At 49.0% G+C, this 24,506-nt stretch overlaps 5 protein-coding genes across 5 annotated transcripts; 2 read left to right on the forward strand and 3 right to left on the reverse strand.

Annotated features, from left to right (window-relative positions):
• Positions 1-1,919: 1,919 nt before the first annotated feature.
• Positions 1,920-3,509, reverse strand: LOC128820511 (keratin, type I cytoskeletal 9-like). The gene is made up of 2 exons (XM_054001287.1): positions 3,448-3,509; positions 1,920-2,841 (listed from the first exon to the last, which is right to left on the reverse strand). Exon 2 carries the CDS (start codon positions 2,820-2,822, stop codon positions 2,124-2,126), a length of 699 nt encoding a protein of 232 aa, XP_053857262.1. The 5' UTR covers positions 2,823-2,841; positions 3,448-3,509; the 3' UTR covers positions 1,920-2,123.
• Positions 3,510-5,529: 2,020 nt separating this feature from the next.
• LOC128820509 (keratin, type I cytoskeletal 9-like) lies at positions 5,530-7,241 on the forward strand. Its single transcript, XM_054001286.1, has 2 exons — positions 5,530-5,605; positions 6,284-7,241. Exon 2 carries the CDS (start codon positions 6,303-6,305, stop codon positions 7,035-7,037), a length of 735 nt encoding a protein of 244 aa, XP_053857261.1. The 5' UTR covers positions 5,530-5,605; positions 6,284-6,302; the 3' UTR covers positions 7,038-7,241.
• A 2,298-nt stretch (positions 7,242-9,539) lies between these two features.
• LOC128820280 (scale keratin-like) lies at positions 9,540-10,043 on the reverse strand. The gene has a single exon (XM_054000934.1). It carries the CDS (start codon positions 10,041-10,043, stop codon positions 9,540-9,542), a length of 504 nt encoding a protein of 167 aa, XP_053856909.1.
• Positions 10,044-12,164: 2,121 nt separating this feature from the next.
• Positions 12,165-13,653, forward strand: LOC128820512 (scale keratin-like). Its single transcript, XM_054001288.1, has 2 exons — positions 12,165-12,200; positions 12,703-13,653. Exon 2 carries the CDS (start codon positions 12,724-12,726, stop codon positions 13,285-13,287), a length of 564 nt encoding a protein of 187 aa, XP_053857263.1. The 5' UTR covers positions 12,165-12,200; positions 12,703-12,723; the 3' UTR covers positions 13,288-13,653.
• A 412-nt stretch (positions 13,654-14,065) lies between these two features.
• Positions 14,066-18,612, reverse strand: LOC128820515 (claw keratin-like). The gene is made up of 4 exons (XM_054001291.1): positions 18,495-18,612; positions 16,381-16,448; positions 14,799-15,156; positions 14,066-14,651 (listed from the first exon to the last, which is right to left on the reverse strand). Exons 3-4 carry the CDS (start codon positions 15,142-15,144, stop codon positions 14,509-14,511), a joined length of 489 nt encoding a protein of 162 aa, XP_053857266.1. The 5' UTR covers positions 15,145-15,156; positions 16,381-16,448; positions 18,495-18,612; the 3' UTR covers positions 14,066-14,508.
• Between the last annotated feature and the right edge of the window lie 5,894 nt (positions 18,613-24,506).

A 24,506-nucleotide genomic window follows, 5' to 3' on the forward strand; every position in this document is an offset into this window, starting at 1 on the left:
TCACTTCCAACCCCAACAATCCTGGGATTCTAGGATATAAAACAACACCGGGAGTTGACGTGGCCAGTGGAGCCCCGGTTTAGCACAAAACTCCTCCTCTGCCACAAAATTCGTGCCCGTGAAGAAATCGGAAGTGGGAAAGTCCCTTTTGGGAAAAGTGGGATGGTCAGAGGGATCCTGGTGTGGGATAAATCACTCCATCCCCAGTTCCTTTCCTGGTGGTTTTGGTCACCAGAAAAATGTTGGAGTGTGGAGGAGTGTGGGAAACTCAGAGCTAGGGGAGAAGCCACCAAAGACAATAATTCCCTGTTTAACACAGGGAAAACCAGGAAAAAAAACCCCAGGATTTATTTAAGGTCGCTCAGGACAACTTTGGATCCAGAGGACAAAGAGTTACAGCCCCAGTTCATGCTGGGGCGAAGCAGAAATTCATGGCATGCTGGAAGCTCAGCCCCCAAGGTGAGAGAAGCCCAGTCCCATTTAAATCCCCAAATATGCCCTGATTTGGGAAGGTGAGTGTTTGTCCAAGTGGATTGAAATGGTATCATTAGGATAACAAACACAGGGGCAGGCTTTTAATCCCAAAGAACCAGAGGGATCTGAATTCCCGAGGCTGAGTCAGGGGAATCACGTGGGTGGCCCTGACACATTTGTTTGGAAGGGACGCTATGATTCAGTCTTGGTTTAATTCCCGCAGCCTGTCATTAACTTCAGAGAGCCACGGCGCTTTGCATGGGTAAAACATGAGTGGGTGTTTGCAAAACCATCCCCAAGCATTTCCTCACAGCATTCCCAATGAGTGCTTTTGCCCAGGGGAGCCTCTGGGATTGCTCTGCTTCCAGGAGCGAACGGAGAGCACGGAGGTCGTGACAAAAATAAACCACAAAAATAGAAAGCAGGAAGGAGAGAAATGAGCCCAGGAAATGCTGGGGGTGCTCAAAAACAACTGGTTTGGGGTGGCAGGTCCTGGGATCGTGGTGCCAACCTGATCCAGGGCTCCTCAGCTGAGCGTGGCACAAAAATCTGGAGTTGGGAAGGTGGGATGGGCCCCTGAGAGAGGATTTTAAAGGAATCACAGAAATGGGATGGTTTGGGTGGGAAGGGACCTTAGAAATCCCTTCATCCATGGGCAAGGACACCTCCCACCATCCCAGTGGCTCCAATTCCCATCCTGCCTGGCCTGGAACACTTCCAGGGATGGGGAATTAATGGATCAGGATCAGGACGGGGATCAGTAGGACCTATCAGGGGCTGCTTTTCCTGGAGCAGCCCAACCCAGCAACCTCTGGCAGCTTCGGAAAAATTTGGAGACACTGGAATTCCTTTCCAGCTCCTTTCAGCAGTGCCAGCCCTGCCAGGAGGATTCCTTCTCCTCCTCCTTCTCTCTCCTTAACAGCAGCAGCCTCCTGCAGCTTTTATCCTGTTTTTGGCTCTCTCGGGGGCATTCCCAACTCCAGGTCTTCATCTCTTGCCAGGTTTCAGCCCCAGGAATTCCCCAAAAGCCCCTTGGAAGGGAAGAGCCTCTCTGCCCTTCCCGGCAGGAATTCCCTTCCCCAGAGCAGCTCCAGAGGGAGCTTTTGGACCAGCCTGACTTAATTAATTAATTCTGGCTGCAGGAATTAATTCTCCTGCATGTTTTTATTTATTTACATGGATAAAATCGGGGATGAGGAAGTGGTTGTACAATCCCGGTTGGAAAAGGATTTCAGACTTCAAACTGGTGAAGTTTGAGAATAAGAGATGTTGTGGGCAGGAAATTTAAATAAATATGAATTATTTGAGAACTTTGGGATGGGGAAGGATCTGGAGAAGTTGGGAGGGAGCTGGGTGGGGCCTCCAACCCTCCCAAATTCCTGAATTAGGCCAAAAGGATGAGTTGGAAATAAGAGTTACAAGGAAAAAAAAAAACAACATGGGAATTTGAATGCAACAGAACTTTAATGGCAGGGAAGGGGTCGGGGCAGAGTCACAGGCAGGGAGCACAAAGGACGATTCCCAGGGCTTTGGGAAGCGATGCAGATCCACAGAAGCTGGAGAAGGTGATCCCTGAGATGTCCTTAGCTGGCAGCTTCCCCAGGAGCTGAGCCCAGCCCGCGGCTGCTGCCGGGGGAGCCGGGGCTGCCTCAGAAATAAAAGGAGCCGCAGTTTCCTCCTCCAAACCTCCTGGAGCTGGAGCTGCCTCCTCCGTAGGATCCCCCTCCATAGGAGCCGCCCCCAAAGGAGCTGCCCCCACCGCAGGAGCCCCCGAAGCCGCCACCCGAGGAACCGAAGGATCTTCTGCTCCCAAAGGATCTGCCCCCTCCATAGGAGCCCCCGGAGCCAAAGGATCTGCCCCCTCCATAGGAGCCCCCAAAGGAACCACCTCCACAGGATCCACCCATGGAACCGCCTCCATAGGATCCCCCAATTCCCCCCATGGAACTGCCTCCATAAGATCCCCCAATTCCCCCCATGGAACCGCCTCCATAAGATCCCCCCATGGAACCCCCTCCGTAGGATCCACCCATGGAACCGCCTCCATAGGATCCCCCAATTCCCCCCATGGAGCTGCTACCCCCTCCGTAGGGTCCCCCAATGGCGCCCCCGGATCCAGAAGATCCCATGGCCCCCGACGGGAAGGAGGTGCCCACAATGCTCTCCTGGGGGCAGGAGCTGAGGATGGGCCCCGGGAAGGTGATGACCACGGGCGGAGGGTAGACCACGGCCCGCGAGTCCCCGCAGGAGGTGACACAGGGCTGGCTCCAGGCGTCCGCGTAGGGCTGGGGACAGGACACCTCGCACGGGGATGAGCAGCCGCTGCTCATCATCGCTCCTGACGACATTCTTGGGATGGACGGCAACCTGTGGCAGCACAGCAATCAGAACTGCAGCGCCCAGAATTCCAGAGGAAAAAGAAATCCTGCTCTGGCGCCTTCCATGAGCAGGAAAAAAGGGGAAGGAGAGTTTAGAGAGATTCCTGACAACATCTTTTATGATAGAGGGAGAACTGCAGCTCTGCAAAGTAGAAAAATTTAAATGTTCCGGGAGATCTGGGCCTTTACACAATCGCCAGGATGATAAAATCTGTAATTTCCTGACTGAAGGAATTATTGCCCTATAAATACGAGATCTCCTCTCTTTTCCCTCCATCCTGAATAAAAGCCAAGCTCGGAGTAGTTAAGCTGTAACCTCCCCATCAAATAATCAGTGCTTAATTGACACTTTCCCTTTGTGGTTGGGAACAGCACAACCTCACATTTTGAGATCTGCATCTCCCAACAGTTCCAGCCACAAAAAACTTCCCTTCCCAAGAGACAGAACTGATAGAATGGAACAATTTGGCTTGGGAAAGAGCCCCGAGTCCAAATTCCTGATCCATTCAGAGCTCTGACAAGGAATCATTTCCCAGTTCAGCACCAACAGCTGCATCCCAGTTAATGGAAATGGAATTAGAGGCAGAGAACTCACCGGGCTCGCAGGGAAAACCGGACTGAGGAGAAGGTGCTGGAGAAGCTGCAGGAAAATCCCAGTTTTTATACCCTTCCCGACGGCTCCCAGGCCATGCAACACAACTTTGGGACATCACCAGCGACACTTTTTGCTGTATAAGCGCCTTCTAATTGTAATAATTGCTTTGATAAGTGCTAATGATTCGTAAATCAACTCTTCATCGGCCAATACATGCACACACCCTTTGTCTTGCTGTAATCCTTAAATAATTTTTAGATGATTTTGTGGCTGCTGCTATTTCCTGACCTGGTTTGACTTGGGAATTGGCTTGGAAGGGCAATGGATCAGGAATTCCCTCAGCAAGGATAAAAATCAGTTTGGCTTTGCCAGGGGAAATATTTTTTCTTCTGCAGAAAATTCCCTGGAAATCCAGAATTGGGGAAAACCCCCAAATTTTGTGTTTATAAATCCTCGGATGGGAAGGGTCATTTTTTATACCCATTTAAGCCAAGGAGCTCATTAAAAAGTACTTAAATAAATTCCTTGGATGCTCATTGTCATCCAATGAAGCCCTGTGGGAGAGCATTTAATTATTCTAATTCTCCTTTTGTCACATTAATTTTCATAATTCTCCTTTTGTTACCTTAATTATCCTAATTCCCCTTTTGTCCCCTTTTGGGACAGCTGCAATATTCCAGGGAGACACGTGTCCAGGAGGTATCATTGGAGGAAGAAACCAAAATATTTTTGAGTGCATGAAGCTGATTCCATCTAAAACACAATAAAAGCATCTCAAGACTGGCCAGGATTATTTTTTCAGGGAATTTCTTGAATTCCCTGAAAATTCCAGCAGAATTCCTGGGTTTAAACCTCATCTGGTGAAAGGCAGAAATGTATAAATAGGAGGAGAAATCTCCAAGCAAAATTCCCAATTTATCAATCACCAGAAACATCTAGGAGGGTTTTAGATGTGATGGATATTTTGGGGTGGTTGCCACAGACAAACATCTCACACAAATTGGTGTCATCAAATCCCAGACTGGCGGGGGGGGGGGGTTGGTTCTAAATCTAAGTCAGCTGAAGAGATTTGAGATTTGAAATTTGAGATTTGAGTTAAATGGGAGATTCAAGATTTGAGATTCGAGGTTCGAGATTTGAGGTTTGAGATTTGATTCTCGGTCACAGCTGTGAGAGGGAAGTGACTCCAGTTTGGAGCTGGAATTCCATCTTGTTTTTCCTGGAAAGGGTGGTCAGACCTTGGAAAGGGCTCCCTGGAGGTGTCCAAGGAACACCTGGCCATTGGTCTGGGTGACCAGATGGGGATCAGTCCCAGGCTGGAGTCCATAGAAAAAACCTTGGAGCTCTTTTCCAACCTCAACAATCCCAAAATTCCGTGATCATCCCGTATTTCACATTTCTATCACGATAAAGTTCATTGTCGGTGTTTACATAACTCCTTTCCCCACATTTCTGGTGTTTCCAGGCCCGATTGGAAAACAGAACACAAGGAGCCGATATCGGGGTTAAGATCTTGCAACAGAACCCGAACAAGCCCTGTCAGGCCCCGGTGACATCCCCGGGTTTGACAGCTCTGCCAGTCAGCAATTCCTCCTTGACTCCTCAATTAATGTGAAACTTTCTGGGTTCCTCCAGTTGGGTTGGGAAATATCGATTTACATGGAAATTCCTGGGTTCTGCTGCTGGTTCTCCCATTCCGGCAGCTCTGGGAAGTGGCAGCACTTCCACCAACTCCCCAAAATCCCGATTTTGGGGTGGAAAGCGAACTATGGTGCAGGAAACAGATTTATTAATCAATAAATCCCTCAAGTGGATCTAAACTCATTCCAGCTTTAATTCCAGTGAGGCCCAGGGACAGCACCAGCTCCGAGGTGACTTCCTGGGGGTCGGAATGTGGAGCAAATGGGATCAAACCCAAGAGGTGCAGTGTTTGGAACGTGACTTGGGATTAATAATGAATTTATCACGTCACTTAGGAGAACAATTAGGCCAATTAATGAAACAATCCAGCCAGCAAAACATGGTTTGGTAACGCGTGGGAAGCTCTTGCACAAAGCGCAGTTCCCATCCCACTGGGGGTCAGGAAAAGTATAAAAGAGCCCTTGGAATTCTGCAGTGCCATCCACGGCTGCTCCTCATCTCCACTTCTCCAGACCCGGTGAGTTGGATCTTCTTTATCCTCTGCATGAATAGGGGAAAATATTTTCTGTCTTTTCTCTCCTTCCCAAAAGATGTTTTCAGGAATCTTTCTAAACTCTTACTCTCTTTTCCTGCTCATGGAAGACACCAGAGCAGGATTTCTGTTTCCTCTGGAATTTTGGGCATTGTAGTTAGGATTTATCCCCTGCTTCAGGTTCTTCTCCATCCCAAAAGGTGTCTCCAGGACACGGAGGGCTTGCTCTCCTGCAAAAACTGTGGTGCCCAGCAATTCCATTTGCCTTTTCCAGGCTTTAAAATCCAAAGTCCCATCCATGCCTGCATTTGTAGGCACGGGATCAATGACAGGACTGGAATTTTGCAGGCACTGGGATCAATTCCAGGTTGTTGGTGACCACGGTAACTTTATCTTATGGTCCAAAAAACTCCTGGGGATGAGCTGCTCCCAAAGGCCTCTGAGTTTGGCTCTGCCCTCCAGGATTCCCAGCACTGCCAGGGCAGGAGGAAACCCTTTGAAAATCAGCAGAGCTCAGTGCAGAAAAACGCAGAAAAGGGACAAACCTGACTCTTCCCAAACTCTCCTTCCCCCTTTTTTCCTGCTCATGGAAGGCGCCAGAGCAGGATTTCTTTTTCCTCTGGAATTCTGGGCACTGCAGTTCTGATTGCTGTGCTGCCACAGGTTGCCGTCCATCCCAAGAATGTCGTCAGGAGCGATGATGAGCAGCGGCTGCTCATCCCCGTGCGAGGTGTCCTGTCCCCAGCCCTACGCGGACGCCTGGAGCCAGCCCTGTGTCACCTCCTGCGGGGACTCGCGGGCCGTGGTCTACCCTCCGCCCGTGGTCATCACCTTCCCGGGGCCCATCCTCAGCTCCTGCCCCCAGGAGAGCATTGTGGGCACCTCCTTCCCGTCGGGGGCCATGGGATCTTCTGGATCCGGGGGCGCCATTGGGGGACCCTACGGAGGGGGTAGCAGCTCCATGGGGGGAATTGGGGGATCCTATGGAGGCGGTTCCATGGGTGGATCCTACGGAGGGGGTTCCATGGGGGGATCTTATGGAGGCGGTTCCATGGGGGGAATTGGGGGATCTTATGGAGGCGGTTCCATGGGGGGAATTGGGGGATCTTATGGAGGCAGTTCCATGGGGGGAATTGGGGGATCCTATGGAGGCGGTTCCATGGGTGGATCCTGTGGAGGCGGTTCCTTTGGGGGCTCCTATGGAGGGGGCAGATCCTTTGGCTCCGGGGGCTCCTATGGAGGGGGCAGATCCTTTGGGAGCAGAAGATCCTTCGGTTCCTCGGGTGGCGGCTTCGGGGGCTCCTGCGGTGGGGGCAGCTCCTTTGGGGGCGGCTCCTATGGAGGGGGATCCTACGGAGGAGGCAGCTCCAGCTCCAGGAGGTTTGGAGGAGGAAACTGCGGCTCCTTTTATTTCTGAGGCAGCCCCGGCTCCCCCGGCAGCAGCCGCGGGCTGGGCTCAGCTCCTGGGGAAGCTGCCAGCTAAGGACATCTCAGGGATCACCTTCTCCAGCTTCTGTGGATCTGCATCGCTTCCCAAAGCCCTGGGAATCGTCCTTTGTGCTCCCTGCCTGTGACTCTGCCCCGACCCCTTCCCTGCCATTAAAGTTCTGTTGCATTCAAATTCCCATGTTGGTTTTTTTTTCCTTGTAACTCCTATTTCCAACTCATTCTTTTGGCCTAATTCAGGAATTTGGGAGGGTTGGTGGCTCCAGGATGAGAACCAGACCCAATTATCCCACTCAGCACTGGGTTTGAGGGGGGGACAACAAATTTTCCACCATCAATATTCCCCACTAAATGTCTATTTTTGCCTCACGTTTTCTTTTCCACCTTTTCTCCTACAAATCCTTCGGTTGGAAACCACTTTGCCCAGAGCCAGCTGAAATTCTCCTCTCCTAAATCCTGGAGTCACTTTCAGGCCACTTTAACAGGAATTTGGAGCTCTGGTTTCACCCTGTGACACATTCTGGGATTTGCTGAACTGAAATTCTGTGGGATCTTTTGCCTCCTCTCTTCAGAGCTTCACCACGATTGCAAACAAATTATCTAATTGTTTTCCAATTGAGCCTGTTCCTTCAGCCCCATTAAGGTTTTTCTCGGAGCTGGTGAATTTATTATGTGCCATCATTAAATTAATGGCAGATTAAAATTCCTAAACCTCTTTAGGCACACGGGGAATTTAAGCAACTTTAGTCGTGTGTCATCTAATTTTCTATTTACCTCCAGAGCTGTCAATTCGATTTTTTAAATCCATTTTCAGCTTAAAGAGAGAGTGAAAAATTTGATTTTCCAAGCAGGAATCTCTCATATCGACAATTTACTTTTCTTGATATTTCCCACATTTCAGTTCATCCTTCTTGATTTAATAAATATTAAGGATTCTATAGTGCAATAATAAAACATTAAAAACATCTTTTAAACTTTTTTGGGGGGTTCCTGCTCTTGCTCCCATGTTTTCCAAGGGAGTAAAGCCGGGTTTTAGGTCACCTTTGGCACATCTTTAGACCTGGGACTCACCCAGGGTTCTCTCTGTGCTCCCATCCCGACAGAAAACAACAGCACCAGGCGGGATCTGAGCTCTTGTGTCACTCTTCCCTTGGGAAATCCTCTCTTGCACAGCCCGGTGATATTTTGTTGTCATATAAAAGCAGCTGTTTGATGATGCCACAGCCAGGAGAAATTTCTCCACGTCTTGAAGAGTTTGGCGTTGCCAGCTCAGAGTGACGGCTCAGAAATCAAGGAGAGGTTCCTTGGTGGATTTCCTTTGGTTCCCATCCCATCCTCACATTTTCATCTTGGTTTGTGTTCTTTAATACTCCTGAAAATGTGTTCAGCTTTCCTGAGCCTCGGAATTCTGCAGGGAATCACGATAATTCCTAAAAACTGTTTCTAAATATGGTGGCAGAATGGGTGGGGCCGGGCTTTGTCCCAGGGAATGGGCCAGGACAAGGGCGAACGGCCTCAAGCTGTGCAGAGGGAGGTTCAGGGTGGGAAATTTGGGAAAATTACTCCTGGAAAGGGCGGACAAGGAGGTTTGGAGTGGCCACCCCTGGAGGTGTCCAAGGAATGACTGGACATGGCACTGATCTGGTACCAAAGATGGGACTCGATGACCTTGGAGATTTTTTCCAGCCTCAAGGACTGGATTTTATGATTCCAGGAACGAACAGATTCCTTCAGGAGGGAGGAGCTGAGCTAAACCAGGGTGTAAAATAAAAACCTTGTGGCTTTCCAGCCGTCAGCTGACCACACCCCACCCCTCACTTGTTCATCCTGCAGCTCAAAGTCGTCGCCTCCAGAGACCTCCGTGCCACCCAGAGAGCAACTGAACCCTTTTCTGCTCGAATTTTGGGTGCTCATCCAACCCTCCATTTCACAACCCCAATTAATTAAACAATTACCTCCCAGTTACCATAAAACCCCGTAATTGCTGCTCACGGAACCAGCTAGAGGAAACCTAGGGAGGTAGAGGAGAGGATGGGACCGAAACGGCCCCACAGAGAAAGGAAATCCCAACAAAATGTGATGATGCAGGAGGATTTTAATAGGCTACACTATGAATGACACCAAACAGACACTCCTTCCTTCTGCCCACTGTCCAAGAAGAATCCACCTTCCACCCATTGTTCTTCTCCTGTCAAGGCTGCACTGACAAACTCCGTGCCAGGCCTTTCAAGCTGTTCTGTTTTTCTTCTCTTGGCACAATGGGAAGAAGGAGCTGGCACTGAAGGGTGATTAACAGAAGCTGTTGTTAATTAAAGACAAAGGGGGAATGAAGGGAAGAGGTGTGGGCCCAGTTCCCAGAAGTCCTGAGCCAGGGTGGCTCCCGTTGATGCTTTTGCCATCTCCAAAAGCCGGTCCCAGCTGCGGGTCTGGATCGTGGGGTTCTATCTCCCGGGCCTGCGGATCTTCAGCTGCCTCAATTTCCCAGGCGGGATCCACGGCTGCTGCTGGTGTAGAATTTCCTGAGGTAGCAGCCCCCCGAGGAGGAGCCCCCACATCCAGAGGAGCCCACCTTCCCTGACATGCCCCCAGAAGAGCTCCCACATCCATAGGAGCCCCCAGATCCGTAGGAGCTCCCAGATCCGTAGGAGCCCCCAGAGCTATAGGAGCCCCCAGATCCATAAGAGCCCCCAGATCCATAAGAGCCCCCAATTCTGGACAGGCCACCAGAGTAGCCTCCCATCCCTGAGCCGTAGGAGGAACCACCGGAGGGCTGGGGCATGGATGATGTCACGATGCTTTCCTGGGGGCAGGAGCTCAGGATGGGGCCAGGGAAGGTGATCCACACGGGTGGGGCATAGACGAGGGCTGTGGAGTCCCCACATGAGGCCACGCAGGGGCCGAGGCCTCTGCTGTAGGCACAGGGCTCGGGACACGCCACCTCGCAGCCGGGCAGGCACCGGGAGCTGATGCAGTTCATGGTTCTCAAGGCTGCAGGAGGAGCTGGGGAAGAGAAGATGGAGTCAGGGAATGTCAGGGACAGCAAATGAGCTCCTTGTCCTTCCTGCTCACAGAACTCCAGGATCCCGGAGGTTGGAAAAGAGCTCCAAGAGCATCGAGTCCCAGCTGTGCCCAAGCCTCACCTGGTCACCCAGACCAGTGTCCAGTCCTTCCTCAGACACCTCCAGGGGTGGCCAGTCCAAACTTCCCTGAGCCCCTTCCAAGGCCTGGCTGCCCTTTCCAGGAGGAATTTCCCCAGATTTCCCACCCTGAGCCTCCCCTGGCACAGCTCGAGGCCTTTCCCTCTTGTCCTAGCCATGTTCCCTGAGATCAGAGCCCAAAATTCCCCCTGGATCCCCCTTTTCTCCAGGCTGAGCCCCCCAGCTCTTTCAGGATTCTCCAGACCCTTCTCCAGCTGGTCCAGCCCCTCAATGACCTTCCTGAGTTGGGGGACCCAGAACTGGCCACAGGATCGAGGTGTGGCTTCACCTTGTCCCTCAAATCCTCCTGCCCTGGGACACCATTTCTCCCTCTCCTGTAGAAGACACCTTGGACTTGGTTTTTCAGTAAACTTAAGCTTTAAATTTGCACCTCAAGCTTTGAAAAGCCACAAGAAAAAATCAAATGACTCCTAAAATTCTGTCTTTAAATATCAGATTGATTTTTCCCAAGTGACTGCAGTGAAACTCCAACCAGAAGCAGGATTTCACTACCACGTCTCCTGGCTAAAATGCCCAAAATCAAGGAACGAGTCCTTTTTTAAAACTGTCGCTACAGAGAATGAGAGAGAGCAGAGATCAGCTTAAATCCAACTCACCTGGAGTAGCAGGAGAAGTCAGGAGAAGGTTTGAGGAGACTCCTGAGATGTTCCTGCTTTTATACCTCTTTGGAGGCAGCTCCTGGGGTATGAAGCATCCCATAAAATCTCTCACCCTTACCAAATTCTGATTTTTTTCCTCTGTGTGACTCCTCTAACGCCTGTAATTATTTTCATAGTTTCCAATTAGCAAATCAACCCTCGACATATACAATCTGGCTCTCATATCATAAATTTGGCTTTTTCATTGTGTGGGAATTTTACAGCCCGGTTCCTGTGCAACATCCCAGGGATGACTGGATTTACAATGGAACCTGACCCCTGCCTGTTATTTTTCATTAATGATTTAAGTGAGGCCTGGACAGATCAACCCTGCAAGTCTGCACGAAAGAACGGCTTGGGTTGATGATGAGATAATTTTGAAGGTCAAACTCATTTGTGAAGAATTTCAGGAGGAATTTCCTCATGGAAAGGGCTTTGGAAGCGGCTGACATGGGGGATTTCGAGTCCTCATCCCTGGAGGTGTCCAAGGAACAACTGGACATTGGTCTGGGTGACCAGGTGGTGATGGCTCAAATGTTGGACTTGACGACCTTGGAGGGCTTTTCCAACCAAGATGATTCCAAGGTTCCAAGTTTGGGATCCATCTTGTGCCATAAAGGCCTGGTGATCTTGGGCTGTGCCCTTGCAGTGGCACTGGTGACATCCTGGTGACAGCGCTGAGCTCAGCATCCCCAAAATGAGATTTGATTAAAATTACTCAGAGGTTTCAGGGCTTAGAGAACTTCAAGTGTCACTTCAATGCCTTTTGAAATGTGTTTTGCTGTCTCATCCCCTCAGTCCGTGGATGCAGGAGGGGTTGCAAAGAGCCCTGACCCCCATCTGAGGTCGGATGATTCTGTTTGGGAGGGATTTCACCCAAATCTGAGGATTACGCCCCAATTGTGTGAGTGACGTGAGGGAAGCCACCTTCCTGCGAGTCACTGAAGGAAAATAAACACAGAGATCAGCTCCTGTTTCTTTTGGAACCAGAATTATGCTGAAAGGATTTTCCTCCATGAAGTTTGAGACAAAAGGAGAATTTTGGGTGTTGGGTTTGTGTCACTCAAAGCAGGGCTGGAAAAGATCCGTAATTACAAGCTGAAATGAAAACAATGCTGAGGCTTAAAAGGATCTGTTTCTTTGTAAGTGATAAGAATTTCGTAAATAATGGATGACATCACATCCTCCCTATTGTCTGAAAATGGGATAAAAGGGGAGAGATCTGAGAAATCTTCCATCCTTGCAGCTCCACTGATTTATTCCCTCCAAGACGACAAGGTAAGTCTCACTTCATTGTACTCCTCAATACTTTGAAATTTCTCCTTTTTTATCTTGCAAAATTCCAACAGTTTTAGAAAAGCTGAGGGAGAGAAGAGTGGATTTAGAAAAATTGGGGGAAAGGGAAGAAAAGAGCAAGGAGGATTTTCCGTGGGCACTTTCTGAAGGCAAATCTTCCTGTAGATCTACTTGAAAAGGGAATTCATGGGGCTGTTCTGGGCAAGGAATTGTTAAGGATCAACAGTTCAGCCCCAGAGAAAAGGGGAAGATTTTTTTTTTTTTTTTGAGAGAGATTCAGAAGAAAAAGAGATGTGGTGGTAGGAAAGGAAGAACTGAGAAGCCTCAAACAGGTCAGGAAGGAAGGAGATAGCAGGAAAAATGGAAATTTTGTGAGGGAGGCTTGAACTGGGAGCAGCTGGAGATGGACAAAATGCAACTGGTTCATACTGGGAACCTGTGGCCTGACTGTGCTGCTTGCCTGACCTCACATTTCCTCTCCCAGCTTGATCCCAAATCCCGAGCAATGATGTCGAACGTCGGCTCCGAGTGCCTGCAGGGCTGCGAGGTGGCCTGTTCCCAGCCCTGTGCCTACAGCAGGAGCCTGGAGCCCTGCGTTACCTCCTGTGGAGATTCCAGAGCCGTGGTGTTCCCTCCTCCTGTGGTCCTCACCTTCCCGGGTCCCACCCTCAGCACCTGCTCCCAGGAGAGCGTGGTGGGATCGTCCCATCCCATGGTTTTGGGTGCTTCCATCCCAAGCATCTCCGATGAGTCCTACGGGGTCGGGGGCTCCTTTGGGGCTGGGAGCACGGTGGGGGTGGGACCCTCCTTCGGATCCGGGGGCTCCTTTGGCTACGAGGGCTCCTCGGGGATCAGGGGTCCCTTTGGATATGGGGGTTCCTTTGGTTACGGAATGCAGAATTCCCGCGGGTCCTGTGGCTACAGGGGCGTGCTGGGGGCGAAGGGCTCCTTTGGGTCTGGGGGTGCCTTTGGCTACGGAGGCTCCTCGGGAATGGGGGGCTCCTGGTACGGCCGGAGGTCCCACAGCAGCCACCGTGGATCCTACCTGGGGAGCCAGAGCTCATCCTAAGGCCAAACAACCCAGAGGATGAAAACCCGGGATCCAGATCCATGGCCAGGCCTGGGACTCCAAGGCTGCTCCCTGAAAACCAGGCCCACATCTCCTCCTGCTGTGCCTCATCTTCAATCAAACACCGTTCTGTGGGATGACGTCTCTCCTGGAACTCTTTAATTAATCTTGTCCTGTGTCCTTTCTGGTGGGGTGGAAATGCTTCAGAATTCCATGTGGGGTTTTTTGTAAAGGCCCCGGCTTCACCTTGTGGAATGGCTTTTGTCACCCACGGGGGTGTCCTGGCTGCCCTGGGACCACCCACGAATTGCTCTGTTTTGTTTTATTTCATTTACTTTACCCTAATAAAAATCTTTCCAAATTGCATTGGCAGCTTCCTGGTTTTCCTTTCTGTGCAATCCCAGGATCATTTAGGCTGGAAAAGTTCTCCAAGGTCATCAAGTCCAACCTTTGATCCCCACAAAATGAAGTCACCCCTAAGCATCCCAAGCCCCCATTACCCTGGCTCCAAGGGTAAACTGGTTTTGACTGGGAGCTGCACCAGTCCATTCCCGGAGGTTTTTCCAACCTGTTGGAAATTATTCTGTGTTATTTATTGGATAATGTGGAATAGATCAGAAAGGGAAAATAGTTTATTGAGGAATTTCAGACTAATTATATTTGCATTAAAGCAGAATTAAATCCCCTCTGATGAGAATTAATTACTGTACAAGGATTCCCTTCTTTCAGACCAGTTTGTAACTGAAACTGTGGTGAAATAAAAGCCAGAACCCAGGGCTGTGATGCAACAGGGCTTTAATACAAACAAAAAGTGGGATGAGGCAGTGCAGAGACAAAGAACGGAATCTCCATGTCATCATTTCCCATTTCAGAATTCCCATTTCAGCATTCCCATGTCAGCATTCCCATTCCAGCATTCCCATTTCAGCCTGGACTCCAGTCCAGCAGTCATTCCAAGACATTCTTTTTCCAGCCGGACACTTTCACAGCCAAGTCCCATGACTGGTTTGACTCTTGGGGTTCAGGGCATACAAAACACAACAGGAGCAAGGGACAAAAGGAGGGAACATCGGGATCCTAAGCCTTGGATAAAGCACAACGAGATCCAAACAACCCCGGCTCCGACCGGATCAGCTGGAGCAGAGACTGCTTGGAATTCCTAGCTCTCAACTACTACTCTACATCCTATTTTTCCTTTGGACATTCCTCAGCTTTAAAGGGTTAAAAAGGCCCGTAGTTCCCATAGCGATACCTGTAGTACCCTCGGGAAAAATAGGGATAATAATTCCTACCGTAGCCTGAGAAATAGGAGCTGCGGTAGAGGCTCCCCAGCCGTGACATCCCACCCCCGCAGGAGGAGCCCCCTCCCATTCCCCCGCAGGAGGAGCCCCCTCCCATTCCCCCACAGGAGGAGCCCATTCCTCCCCCTCCAGATCCCATTCCTCCCCCTCCAGAGCCCATCCCGCCCCATCCCGATCCCATCCCACCTCCTCCAGACCCCATCCCTCCGCCTCCAGACCCCATCCCTCCTCCAGATCCCATCCCTCCACCTCCAGATCCCATCCCACCACCTCCAGACCCCATCCCACCTCCTCCAGACCCCATCCCACCCCCTCCAGACCCCATTCCCCCGCCGATTTCAGGGATGGACGACCCAACGATGCTCTCCGTGGCGCAGGAGCTGATGATGGGCCCCGGGAATGTCACGACCACGGGTGGGGCATAGACGATGGCTCGGGAGTCTCCGCAGGAGGCGACACAAGGCTCACTGCAGGCATCGACGTAGGGCTGGGAGCACGTCACCTCGCAGGGCGAAGCACAGCGGGCGCTGAGCAGTTGGCCATAGGAGGACATCATTCCCGATCCAACCTGGAAGGACGAGAAGGTCCCAGCCCAGTGAAGGCACGGCCTGGGAAGGATGGAGAAGGATGGATTGGAAGGATGGGGGAAAATTCCTCAGTTCTGGAGTTATTTGTGTGTTTAATTGCTTAAGTGCCGCCTTTTAGAGGTAAAAAATGTCCCCAGGTAAAAACTCTCCCCGTGTCCCCAGACTTCTTTGTGAGAGAGGGAATCCGGGTGAAGAAAATGTGTTTTGTCCATAAATTCTGAGGGATGAGGCTGAGATATCCGGTAGAAAATGGGAGGTGTAGAGGGGATTATTCCCTTTGGAATTTGCTGGAAAGGGAGCTGGCAATGGGGATTTGCTGGATGATGTTTGGATGGACAGGTGCAGATGTGTGGGATTAAACCACAATAAATAAATGAATAAATGAATTTGTGGTTAAAAAAAAAAAATTTAAAAAATCATCATTTCTAAGGCACAATCGGCTTTTACATAAATTGCACCAATCAAGGGAGATGAACTGTGGGGAAATGCTTCTGATTCTGTTCCCACTCCTCTCCAGTGCTCCATGGAATCACGGAATGGACCTTGAAGATCCAGTTCTGATCCCTGGCATGGGCAGGGAGCCTTTCCATAGACCCCAAACCCCGTCCAACATGGCCTTGGACAGTTCCAGGGGTGGGGCTGCCACGGCTTTTCTGGGAATTCCATTCCAGGGCCTCCGCACACTCACAGGGAAGGATTTATCCCTAAAATCCCATCTAAACCTCCTGTCCATCAGTGTGAACCCATTCCCCCTTGTCCTGGCACTCTATCCCTTGGAAAAATTCTCTCCCCGTGTTCCTTTTGGCTCCCTCAGGTCCTGGAAGGCCACAATTGGGTCACCCCAGAGCTTTTCTGTATTTTATTCCCAGAATGAATTCGGGGAAGAATCTCCCTGTCCTTCTCCTGCTTCATTCCGTTCCCTGTTCCTTTTGGGAATCAATCCCACCCTGATCACAGGTTTGGAGTGACCCTTCTCCATGAATGAATGCTCAATTCCTAAAAATTCCTCCCATCAGCATTTTTATAACTCCCATTCCTTTCCCCGCTGTTATCCACCTTAATCCCAAGCCCCACTTCCCACGCAAGAACGGGTTTGGAGAATAAACTCTACCCTGATTTAGGATAGGATATAAAACCTCAGTTCAAAGCTCCCCATAAACCAAATTACCTCTAATTAGGAGCTGATTCAGTTAAATCTGACTTACCCAGTCAGCGAGGAGAACGAGTCAGCGGAGGCAGCTCCAGGGCCGCCGGTCAGGTGCACTTTTATATCCTGTCATGGAGAAGGGAAATTGGGAGCCACCTTGACGCAACCCCTTGTGAAATGGAATGTTTTCCCTGCTCCTGCCTCCCCTTGTCGCAACTGTTTTGATAACGCCTTAGGATTAGGAGATAATTCCCAGTCCCACACAGGGCACTGCAGGTGCTTCACCCTTCCCGGGCCGTTGCTGGAAATCTCTCCATCCTGGGGGATGGAGGGGGGATTTTCCCTAAAAGCTGAGGGGGATTTCCCCTAAAATATTCATTTTGTGTGTCCGTGATCATTTTGTGTTCACCCCATGGGTTTTTATGGAATTTCTGACTTCTAAATTCCCAGGCCCACACAGGGATGTGGGATAATCCCCAAGCCTACACAGGGTGCTGCAGGTGCTTCACCCTTCCAGGACCTTTGCTGGGAATCCCACCATCCACGGAGGGGGATTTTCCCTAAAACATTCATTCTGTTCGTCCGTGGTCACTTTGTGTTCACCCTGTGGGTTTTTATGGAATTTCTGACTTCTAAATTCCCAGGCCCACATGAGGGTGTGGGACAATCCCCAGACCTACAGGATCTTCACCCTTCCAGGGCCTTTATTGGGAATCCCTCCATCCACAGAGGGAGATTTTCCCTAAAACATTCATTTTGTGTGTCCGTGGTCACTTTGTGTTCACCCCATGGGTTTTTATGGAATTTCTGACTTGGGACATAAACTCCTAGGTCCACACAGGGCGCTGCAGGTGCTTCACCCTTCCAGGACCTTTGTTGGGAATCCCACTATCCACGGAGGGGGATTTGCCCTAAACCAGGTGGGTTTTCCCTAAAATATTCTCCCTGTGTGTGAGTGGTGTTCAGTTTGTGTTCACTCCATGGGTTTTTATGGAATTTCTGTCCTTGGAGTTGTCCTTCGAACAGAGAATTTCCTTTTCACATTCCAAGTAGGAAATCTGGTGTACCAAAGGAATTCCTGGACAAGAATACCATCAGAAATTCAGCTAAAAAAGGGCACCTGCCCAGGATTTCATATTTTATCTGCAATCCCTCACCTCAAGGGTCATCCCCTTCAGAATAAACACCAAAAAATTACTAAAAACCAGGAAGAAATTGAATTTTCCTTTGGGGATCTGTTTTTTAGAGGCCAAGATGAGGAGAGGAATTTAGTTTAGGATTAGAAGACTCAGAGTAAACATTACCTGAAGTCCTGGCCCACAAACTGAGCTCAAAAAAATCCCCAGGGCATGGAAAATGCTGATAATGTGATTTCCATGTTCACATTTACATTTAAAAAAAACCCTCTTCCTTCTCAGTTGTGGTGAATTATTAAAACGAAAGGAAAACACAAAAACAAAGCCCCAAATAAATTATTTTATTTACATTTCATGTCTCTGGAATCAATCTAATGAGCAGAGGAGACACATGAGCAGCAGAGAACAGTCTGACTCACTTAATTTGTGGCAATTAAGAGCACCTATTAATTACAGTGATTGACAGCTGAGGCAATTCCAGGAGTTACCAAACCCAATATTTGAAAAAAGCCCGTAAGAACCTCGTCCCATTGTCTTGGAGGTTTTTCCAATGGAGAGAAAATTGATTTAAAACACAAAACTGCCCAAAAAAATCCCTGGGGTTTGGTTTGTGGAATTGGGTTTTTTCCCTGGAAGCTTTAATGGGATCCTTTCCTTGGTGGAATTTCACAGCCCTGATATTCCACGGAGATCCTTCCAAAAAAAATCAGCTCCCGAACGCAAACCCCTGGCACAGGCCCAAAACTCCTTTCACAAGCCCTGAAGCTGCCTCAGATCAAAGAGTTCTTTAAGGAGATAAACTCCCCAGCTGGAAGAGAAATCCTTCTGGAAATATGAATTAAATTTTTAAAAAATTAGGAATTTTGCCTTTTTTTGCAAGGGATTTGCAGGGAAAAAAAAAAAAAAAAAAACAAAACCACAAAACAAAACCAAACAAAAAAAAAAAAAAACAACAAAAAACCAATGTATTTTTTACATTAAAAAAACCAATAAACTTTAAAGAGAAGCACTTTGTGCTGAGGAGTTCCAGACTCACCTCAAACAAACCAACTCCAGAGATTTACCTGGGAGATTCCTCATCCTGTTTTTTCCTGGCACGCTGATGTTGTTGTTGTTGTTGTTGTTGTTGATGTTGTTGTTCTCGCGGCTGCTAAATTGATTTTCTGGCTTTAGGAATTCCAGGGCTCTGCTCTGATCCTTCCCGGCTGCTTTGCATACGGAGATGAAATCAGAGGAAGCTGCTGCAGCTGCTTTGCTCTTCCCTATAATTTTCCAAATTGGGCTCCGAGGCCGCTTGGCAGAGAGGAAATCATCGGTGTCATCATCCCAGATGGGGGCAGAACACCATCCTCAACCCTCATTTTCCCCCAGATTTTACTGGGACAGTTCCAGGCTTGGAAGGGAACAACCAACAACACCGGGCGGGAAAATAAACAGGCTGAAATTTGGGAATTCCTGTGCGAAGCTGAGGCTGGTTTGGATCTTGGAATCGTAGTTTTGGAGTAGTTTCTGAGCTCTCACCTGGCATCCAATTTCCAAATCAAGGGATGATGTTTGGGGGTGTTTTTTCATTGGATAACTGTGAGATTGAAGGGGAAATATGGGATTAAATTAAATCACCACCAACTGCTCGTTAATTATTTGTGTTTTCAGCACTGTTTTATTGCTCAGACCAGAGCAGGATCTCAGTTCTGTTCATTTCCGTTAATTTATGTCCATTTATGTTAATTTCTCTTCATTTCTGTCCATGTCTGATAATTTATATCCATTTCTCTCCATTTCTGTCAATTTCTGTCCATTTATGTACATTTTTGATAATTTATGTCCATTTATGTCAAACTTCTCTCCATTTCTGCCCATTTCTGATGCGATTCCCCCTGATGTGACAATTCATCCTATTATAAAATCAAGTTTTTGGCAGCCTCCCATTTCCTTCTGGACATCTCCGTCTCATCCCTAAGAATTTAAGGACAGAACACATTTTTACGTGGATTTCCTCTCTCATGGAGAGGTTTGGGGACATTTTTTACCTCCAGCGCCACGAAAGGTGGTGATTAAAGAATTAAACACACAAATAACTCCGGAACTGCGGAATTCTTCCCCACCACCCAACGAGATTTTGCTGGGAGCTCGGGAATAATGACGGCATGGCAATTTCCTGGGAATCTTTCATCTTGGAAACAAAACCCAGCTAATGGTCTGTAATTCCCTGCATAGAACTCCGGGGAAGGTGGAATTACAGCCCCTGGAGGGGGAAGCCTGGAGTGCCTGGGCGTGATTTGGGTCTGTCTAAAGGCTTGGCCAGGTGTCCCTCCAGGGCCACCACCCAAACGCCTTCTCCAGGTCAGGGTCACCTCCAGGAGTCCCTGGGATCTCGGAATATCCCGAGGTGGAAGGGAACACCAAGGATCAGACACAGAACCGTCCCCAAGAGTCCCCAGAGTCTCATCTGGGGGTTTTTTTTGGGGTCTTGGAGCCCCCAGGTGTGGGCAAGGTGGGTGAAGGAACGCTGACACGGCTCAGCCCAACCCCAAATCCCCAGAAGATTGAGAAGATTTTTAACCTTCACTGAGGAACTGGAGCATGGCCAGGGATGGGAACGGGGCTGGAGCAGCTGGAGAAGGGTCTGGAAAATCCTGAGGGAGTTGGTGCAGCTCATCCTGGAGAAAAGGGGGATCCAGGGGGAATTTTGGGCACTTCCATGGGGGATTTGGGTTCTGGTCCCAGGGAACAGGGACAGGACAAGAGGGAACGGCCTCGAGCTGTGCCAGGGGAGGCTCAGGGTGGGAAATCTGGGGAAATTCCTCCTGGAAAACAGAAAAGGGTTTGGAAAGGGCTGCCCAGAGAGGTTTGGAGCTCTGGAGGTGTCAGAGGAATTCCTGGGCATTGGTCTGGGTGTCCAGGTGGGGATCGGACATAGCTTGGACTCGAGGACCTTGGAATTCTTTCCCAACCTCCGGGATCCTGGGCTTCTAAAGAACTTCAGGATCTGCTCCTCAGGAGGGTGAGTGGTCATGGGAGAAATTTGAGGTTATTTGGGGCATCTTAGAAGTTCCACCCTTGCAAATAATTCATTTTACTATTTCATTAGTGCCTATGGAATGAGCCAACGCCACAGAGCGAATTCCCATTCCTGTATCGCCCCATGGCTCACCGAGGCGTGGTGCTAAGATCCAATTTAATCATCTATTAATGAGAAAGATATTAATTAAATCTTCATTTGCCTTCATTGCCTCATTAAAGCTGCTCATCTCAGCAAGAAAATCTGGCAGCTTCCTTTGAGTTCCTTCAAGGATTAAACCAGGAGCTGGTGGCACAAAGTCCTGTAAAATGAATTTATAGTCGGATTTAAGGAGAGAAAAGGAAATTTTCCCTGGGAAAAAAAAGCACAGAGTTTTGTTATCCAGAGGAAATAATGGATTTTTTTTTTCCAGCTGAGATTATTTGTACAGCACTGATTAGTCCAGCTCAACAGGACCAAAGGTTCAGCTTGACTAAAAATCCGGTCAGAAATTCCAGTGCTCTCCTTGCTCCTGGAATTCACCGGGAATTGTGTTTATGGGGAAAAAGGGATGGGTTCAAGTGGAAAAAGGGGAAATTTAGGTTTGGTTTAGGGAAGAAGTGGTTCCCTGTGAGGGTGGGGAGGCCCTGGGATGGATTCCCCAGAGAAGCTGTGACCACCATACCCCAGGAATTGTCCAGAGCCAGGTTGGAGCATCCTGGGACAACGAAAAGGAGTTGGAATAAGATCATTTTTAAGGACCTTCCCAACCAAACCATTCCATGGTTTTATGATTCTTGGGCCTCAAAATGGGATTTCAGGAGGAAAAGCAGCCCTTAGGACATTCTCAACCAAACCATTCCATGGTTTTATGATTCTTGGGCCTCAAAATGGGATTTCAGGAGGAAAAGCAGCCCCGTCCCTTCCCGTGGGCCTGGGCCAAGCCTTGGTCTCCCTGACCTCATCCCGAATTTTGCTGCCATGCAATATTGGGAATATAATGACAGGTTATTGGGAATAACCTTATTAATGCCTGGGTGTGCCCCAGCCTCAGATCCACCCTCTGCACGGAGAATCCTTGGGCAGGTCGGGGCACTTTTGGGCACCAGATTGTCCCTAATAAATGAGTATTTTACTGGGCCAGGAGAAGGGAAAGGGAAAGGCCTGCGAGGAGGAGTTGTGGGATATCGGAAAGGGAATGAGGGATCTGGGTCATCCTGGAGGTCCCTTCCATCCCAAACCATCCCAGGACCCCGTGAAGATCAGAAGAGGAGGAACAGCCGAGCTCCCCGCGCAAGGCCGTAAAAAATATGGGAGCACTGGGAGAGAAACAGGTGGGATGGGTTTGTGGGAGGTGGGAAAAGGGGGGGGAAAGCCAGGAAAAAAGCCAAATTGACGGAAAAATCCAGGGTTTCCTGATGCACCCTTGGTTTTCCAGGCTGCAAATCAAAATTAAAATATAATAATAATAATAATAATAATAATAATAATAATCTTAGGCAGATGAGTGGAGAATGCTGAGGGTTGTTTGAAATACTGATGGGGAAAGAAAAACATGGAATGGACCCAAACAAGATCTGTGGGGGAAAAATTCTGATCAACTGGACCCAAAAGGGATGAGTTTGATCCAAAAGGGATCCAGCTCTGAGTTCTTGGTGGAAAAGCTGGCAGTTCTTCTCCAAAAAGCCTCAGTAAAGAGACTCCAGGGGGAATTTTGGGCTCTTCCAGGGGGGATTTGGGATCTGATCCCAGGGAAAAGGGAAAGGACAAGCGGGAATGGCCTCGAGCTGTGCCAGGGGAGACTTAAGGTGGGAAATTTGGGAAAATTCCTCCTGGAAAAGGGTAAAGGCCTTGGAAGGGGCTGCCCAGGGAGGTTTGGAGTGGCCACCTCTGGAGGTGTCCGAGGAATTCCTGGACGTTGGTCTGGGATCAGGCACAGCTTGGACTCTTTTCCAACCTCAACAGCTCTGGGACCTTCCTTTAAGGAAAAAAAAAAAACCAAAAACCTATAAAAGGAACAATTCTCATTCCTCCTCTTCCTGAGCCCCGCGTGGAACTGGAGATTGTCCAACCCCTGGAGCTGGTTGGGGTGGAGCCGCTGGGGCCGATGAGTCAACCCCGAGGTCTTGGGGCCCGCCCCGCCCGTGACCTCATTGCCGGAGTTTTCCCAACCTTTTCCCCAAGAGCCAAACAAGAAATGTGGGATCCGTGAGCTGCCCACGGCTCGCGGACTGATCCTCCAAGATATTGGGATCGTTACATCATCACCGTTGGGATCGTTACTTCACCGCCGGATCGGGATTGGGAACAGGGAAAGTGGGGCACACGCAAATGGGGTAAACAGAGGGATTTATGGGAGCTCCTGAAGTGGGAACTGCCATAAATAAATGGAAAAATTTTTTCCCGTAAAGGGAAAAATTTAAATGTGGATAGGTGGGGAATATTTGAGGGGGTTGTTTCAGCAGGAACAGGTTTGTGGGGATTTGGGAGCCTGGAAAAACTTCCCGTTTCCTGCCCAGATGCCCAGGTGAGGAGGGTGGGCACAGAAAAAGTTAAATCCAGCAAAAACACAGAAAAAGCCTCCTCAGAGGTTGGGATTGTTCCTTCTGGATGTTTAGGAGCTGTTTTAACGTCCCTGACAAATTTTCCAGAATCCCTTTTCCCCCTGAAGGGAACCCCCATTTTGGGGCTGGTCCCAGGAGGAGGAGCCTACTCTGAGGTTGGTTGGGAATTCCAAAATTCCAGTCATTCAAGGGCGGCTCTCAAACCTCCCCAGCCCAAAAAAAAACTCAGGGATTTGGAATTTATCCAGATTTCCCAGTTAGGAGAATTTCCCTGGGAAAGAAAACCAGGAAACCACTGTGATAATGCAGAATAATTTTAATGGGAAGGGATAGAATAAAAAATAAAATAAAATAAAATAAAATAAAATAAAATAAAATAAAATAAAATAAAATAAAATAAAATAAAATAAAATAAAATAAAATAAAAAATAAAAATAATAATAAAATATGGGGTAAAGGACATAGGTCCAGGTGAAGATTCTTCACTTTTATCCTGGAATTTTGGAATGGTTTGGGTGGGATCATCCAGATCTGTGGACAAGGGACCAGATCCCACTACCCCAGGTTATTCCTAGCCCATCCAACTTGGCTTTGGACACTTCCAAGGTGGAAAATCCACATTTTTGTGGCCAAACTTTCCCTCTGGGTTAAGTTTTATATAAAAATCATTCATTTCCACATTTTTTTCCCTTTTTATTAAAATTAAATATAAGGAGATTGGTTTATTCCCTTTCCTGACTTTCGTGCCATGAAAGTGAAAGCCGGGAAGTGGTGCTGGGATCGTGCTTGTATTTATCCCAATGAAAAGGGAATTTCCTGGTGAGTAATTCCCATAAAAGCTAAACTAGGCTTAATTAGGCCTGGCAGGCAAAGGCTTTGTCAGATCTGACCACATTTGAGGTGCTCCCCAATCTCAATTTTTCTGGAAAACCACGGAAGAACAACAAATTGCTCCCACAAACCAGATTCCAAGTGTCAGGTTATCCCAAAATTTGAAATTGTTATTTAATGGCTTTATTCCACCACTTGGGAATGTCTGAGGGGGAAAAAACCCCAACCTTAAAAAAACCCCAACTTAAGCTGAACTTAAATTCCCAAATCTGCTTTGGAGGAGCCTCCAGAGCCTTTGGATTGGGGTCGGATCCGCGTCACACTTCCAAGACCTCTTCTTCCTCCTTTGCTGTGTCTGCGTTTTCCGTTCCCGGCTTTTCCACACCTGGAATTTGCTCCTGGCTCCCGTTCCTGGCCGGCTGCTGGCTCCCGCTGCCGCTTCTCCGGCAGGGATGGATCCAACGGGAATTAAAAATGTAGGAGCAGCGTGATGCTCGCCGGGGGCCCAATTTTGGGATGAAATCCCCGGAACGTGGGATTGGCGCTCCATGGGATCTCAGGGAGTTTCGGGAAGTTCCCGCTCCCCCCTCCAGCATTCCTGAGGATCCCAGCAGGGTCTCCTGTGGGTCCACGCCGAGGATGGGCCTGGAGG

Source organism: Vidua macroura, chromosome 29 (assembly GCF_024509145.1).
Source record: "Vidua macroura isolate BioBank_ID:100142 chromosome 29, ASM2450914v1, whole genome shotgun sequence".
In the NCBI taxonomy this organism is placed as follows: domain Eukaryota; kingdom Metazoa; phylum Chordata; class Aves; order Passeriformes; family Viduidae; genus Vidua; species Vidua macroura.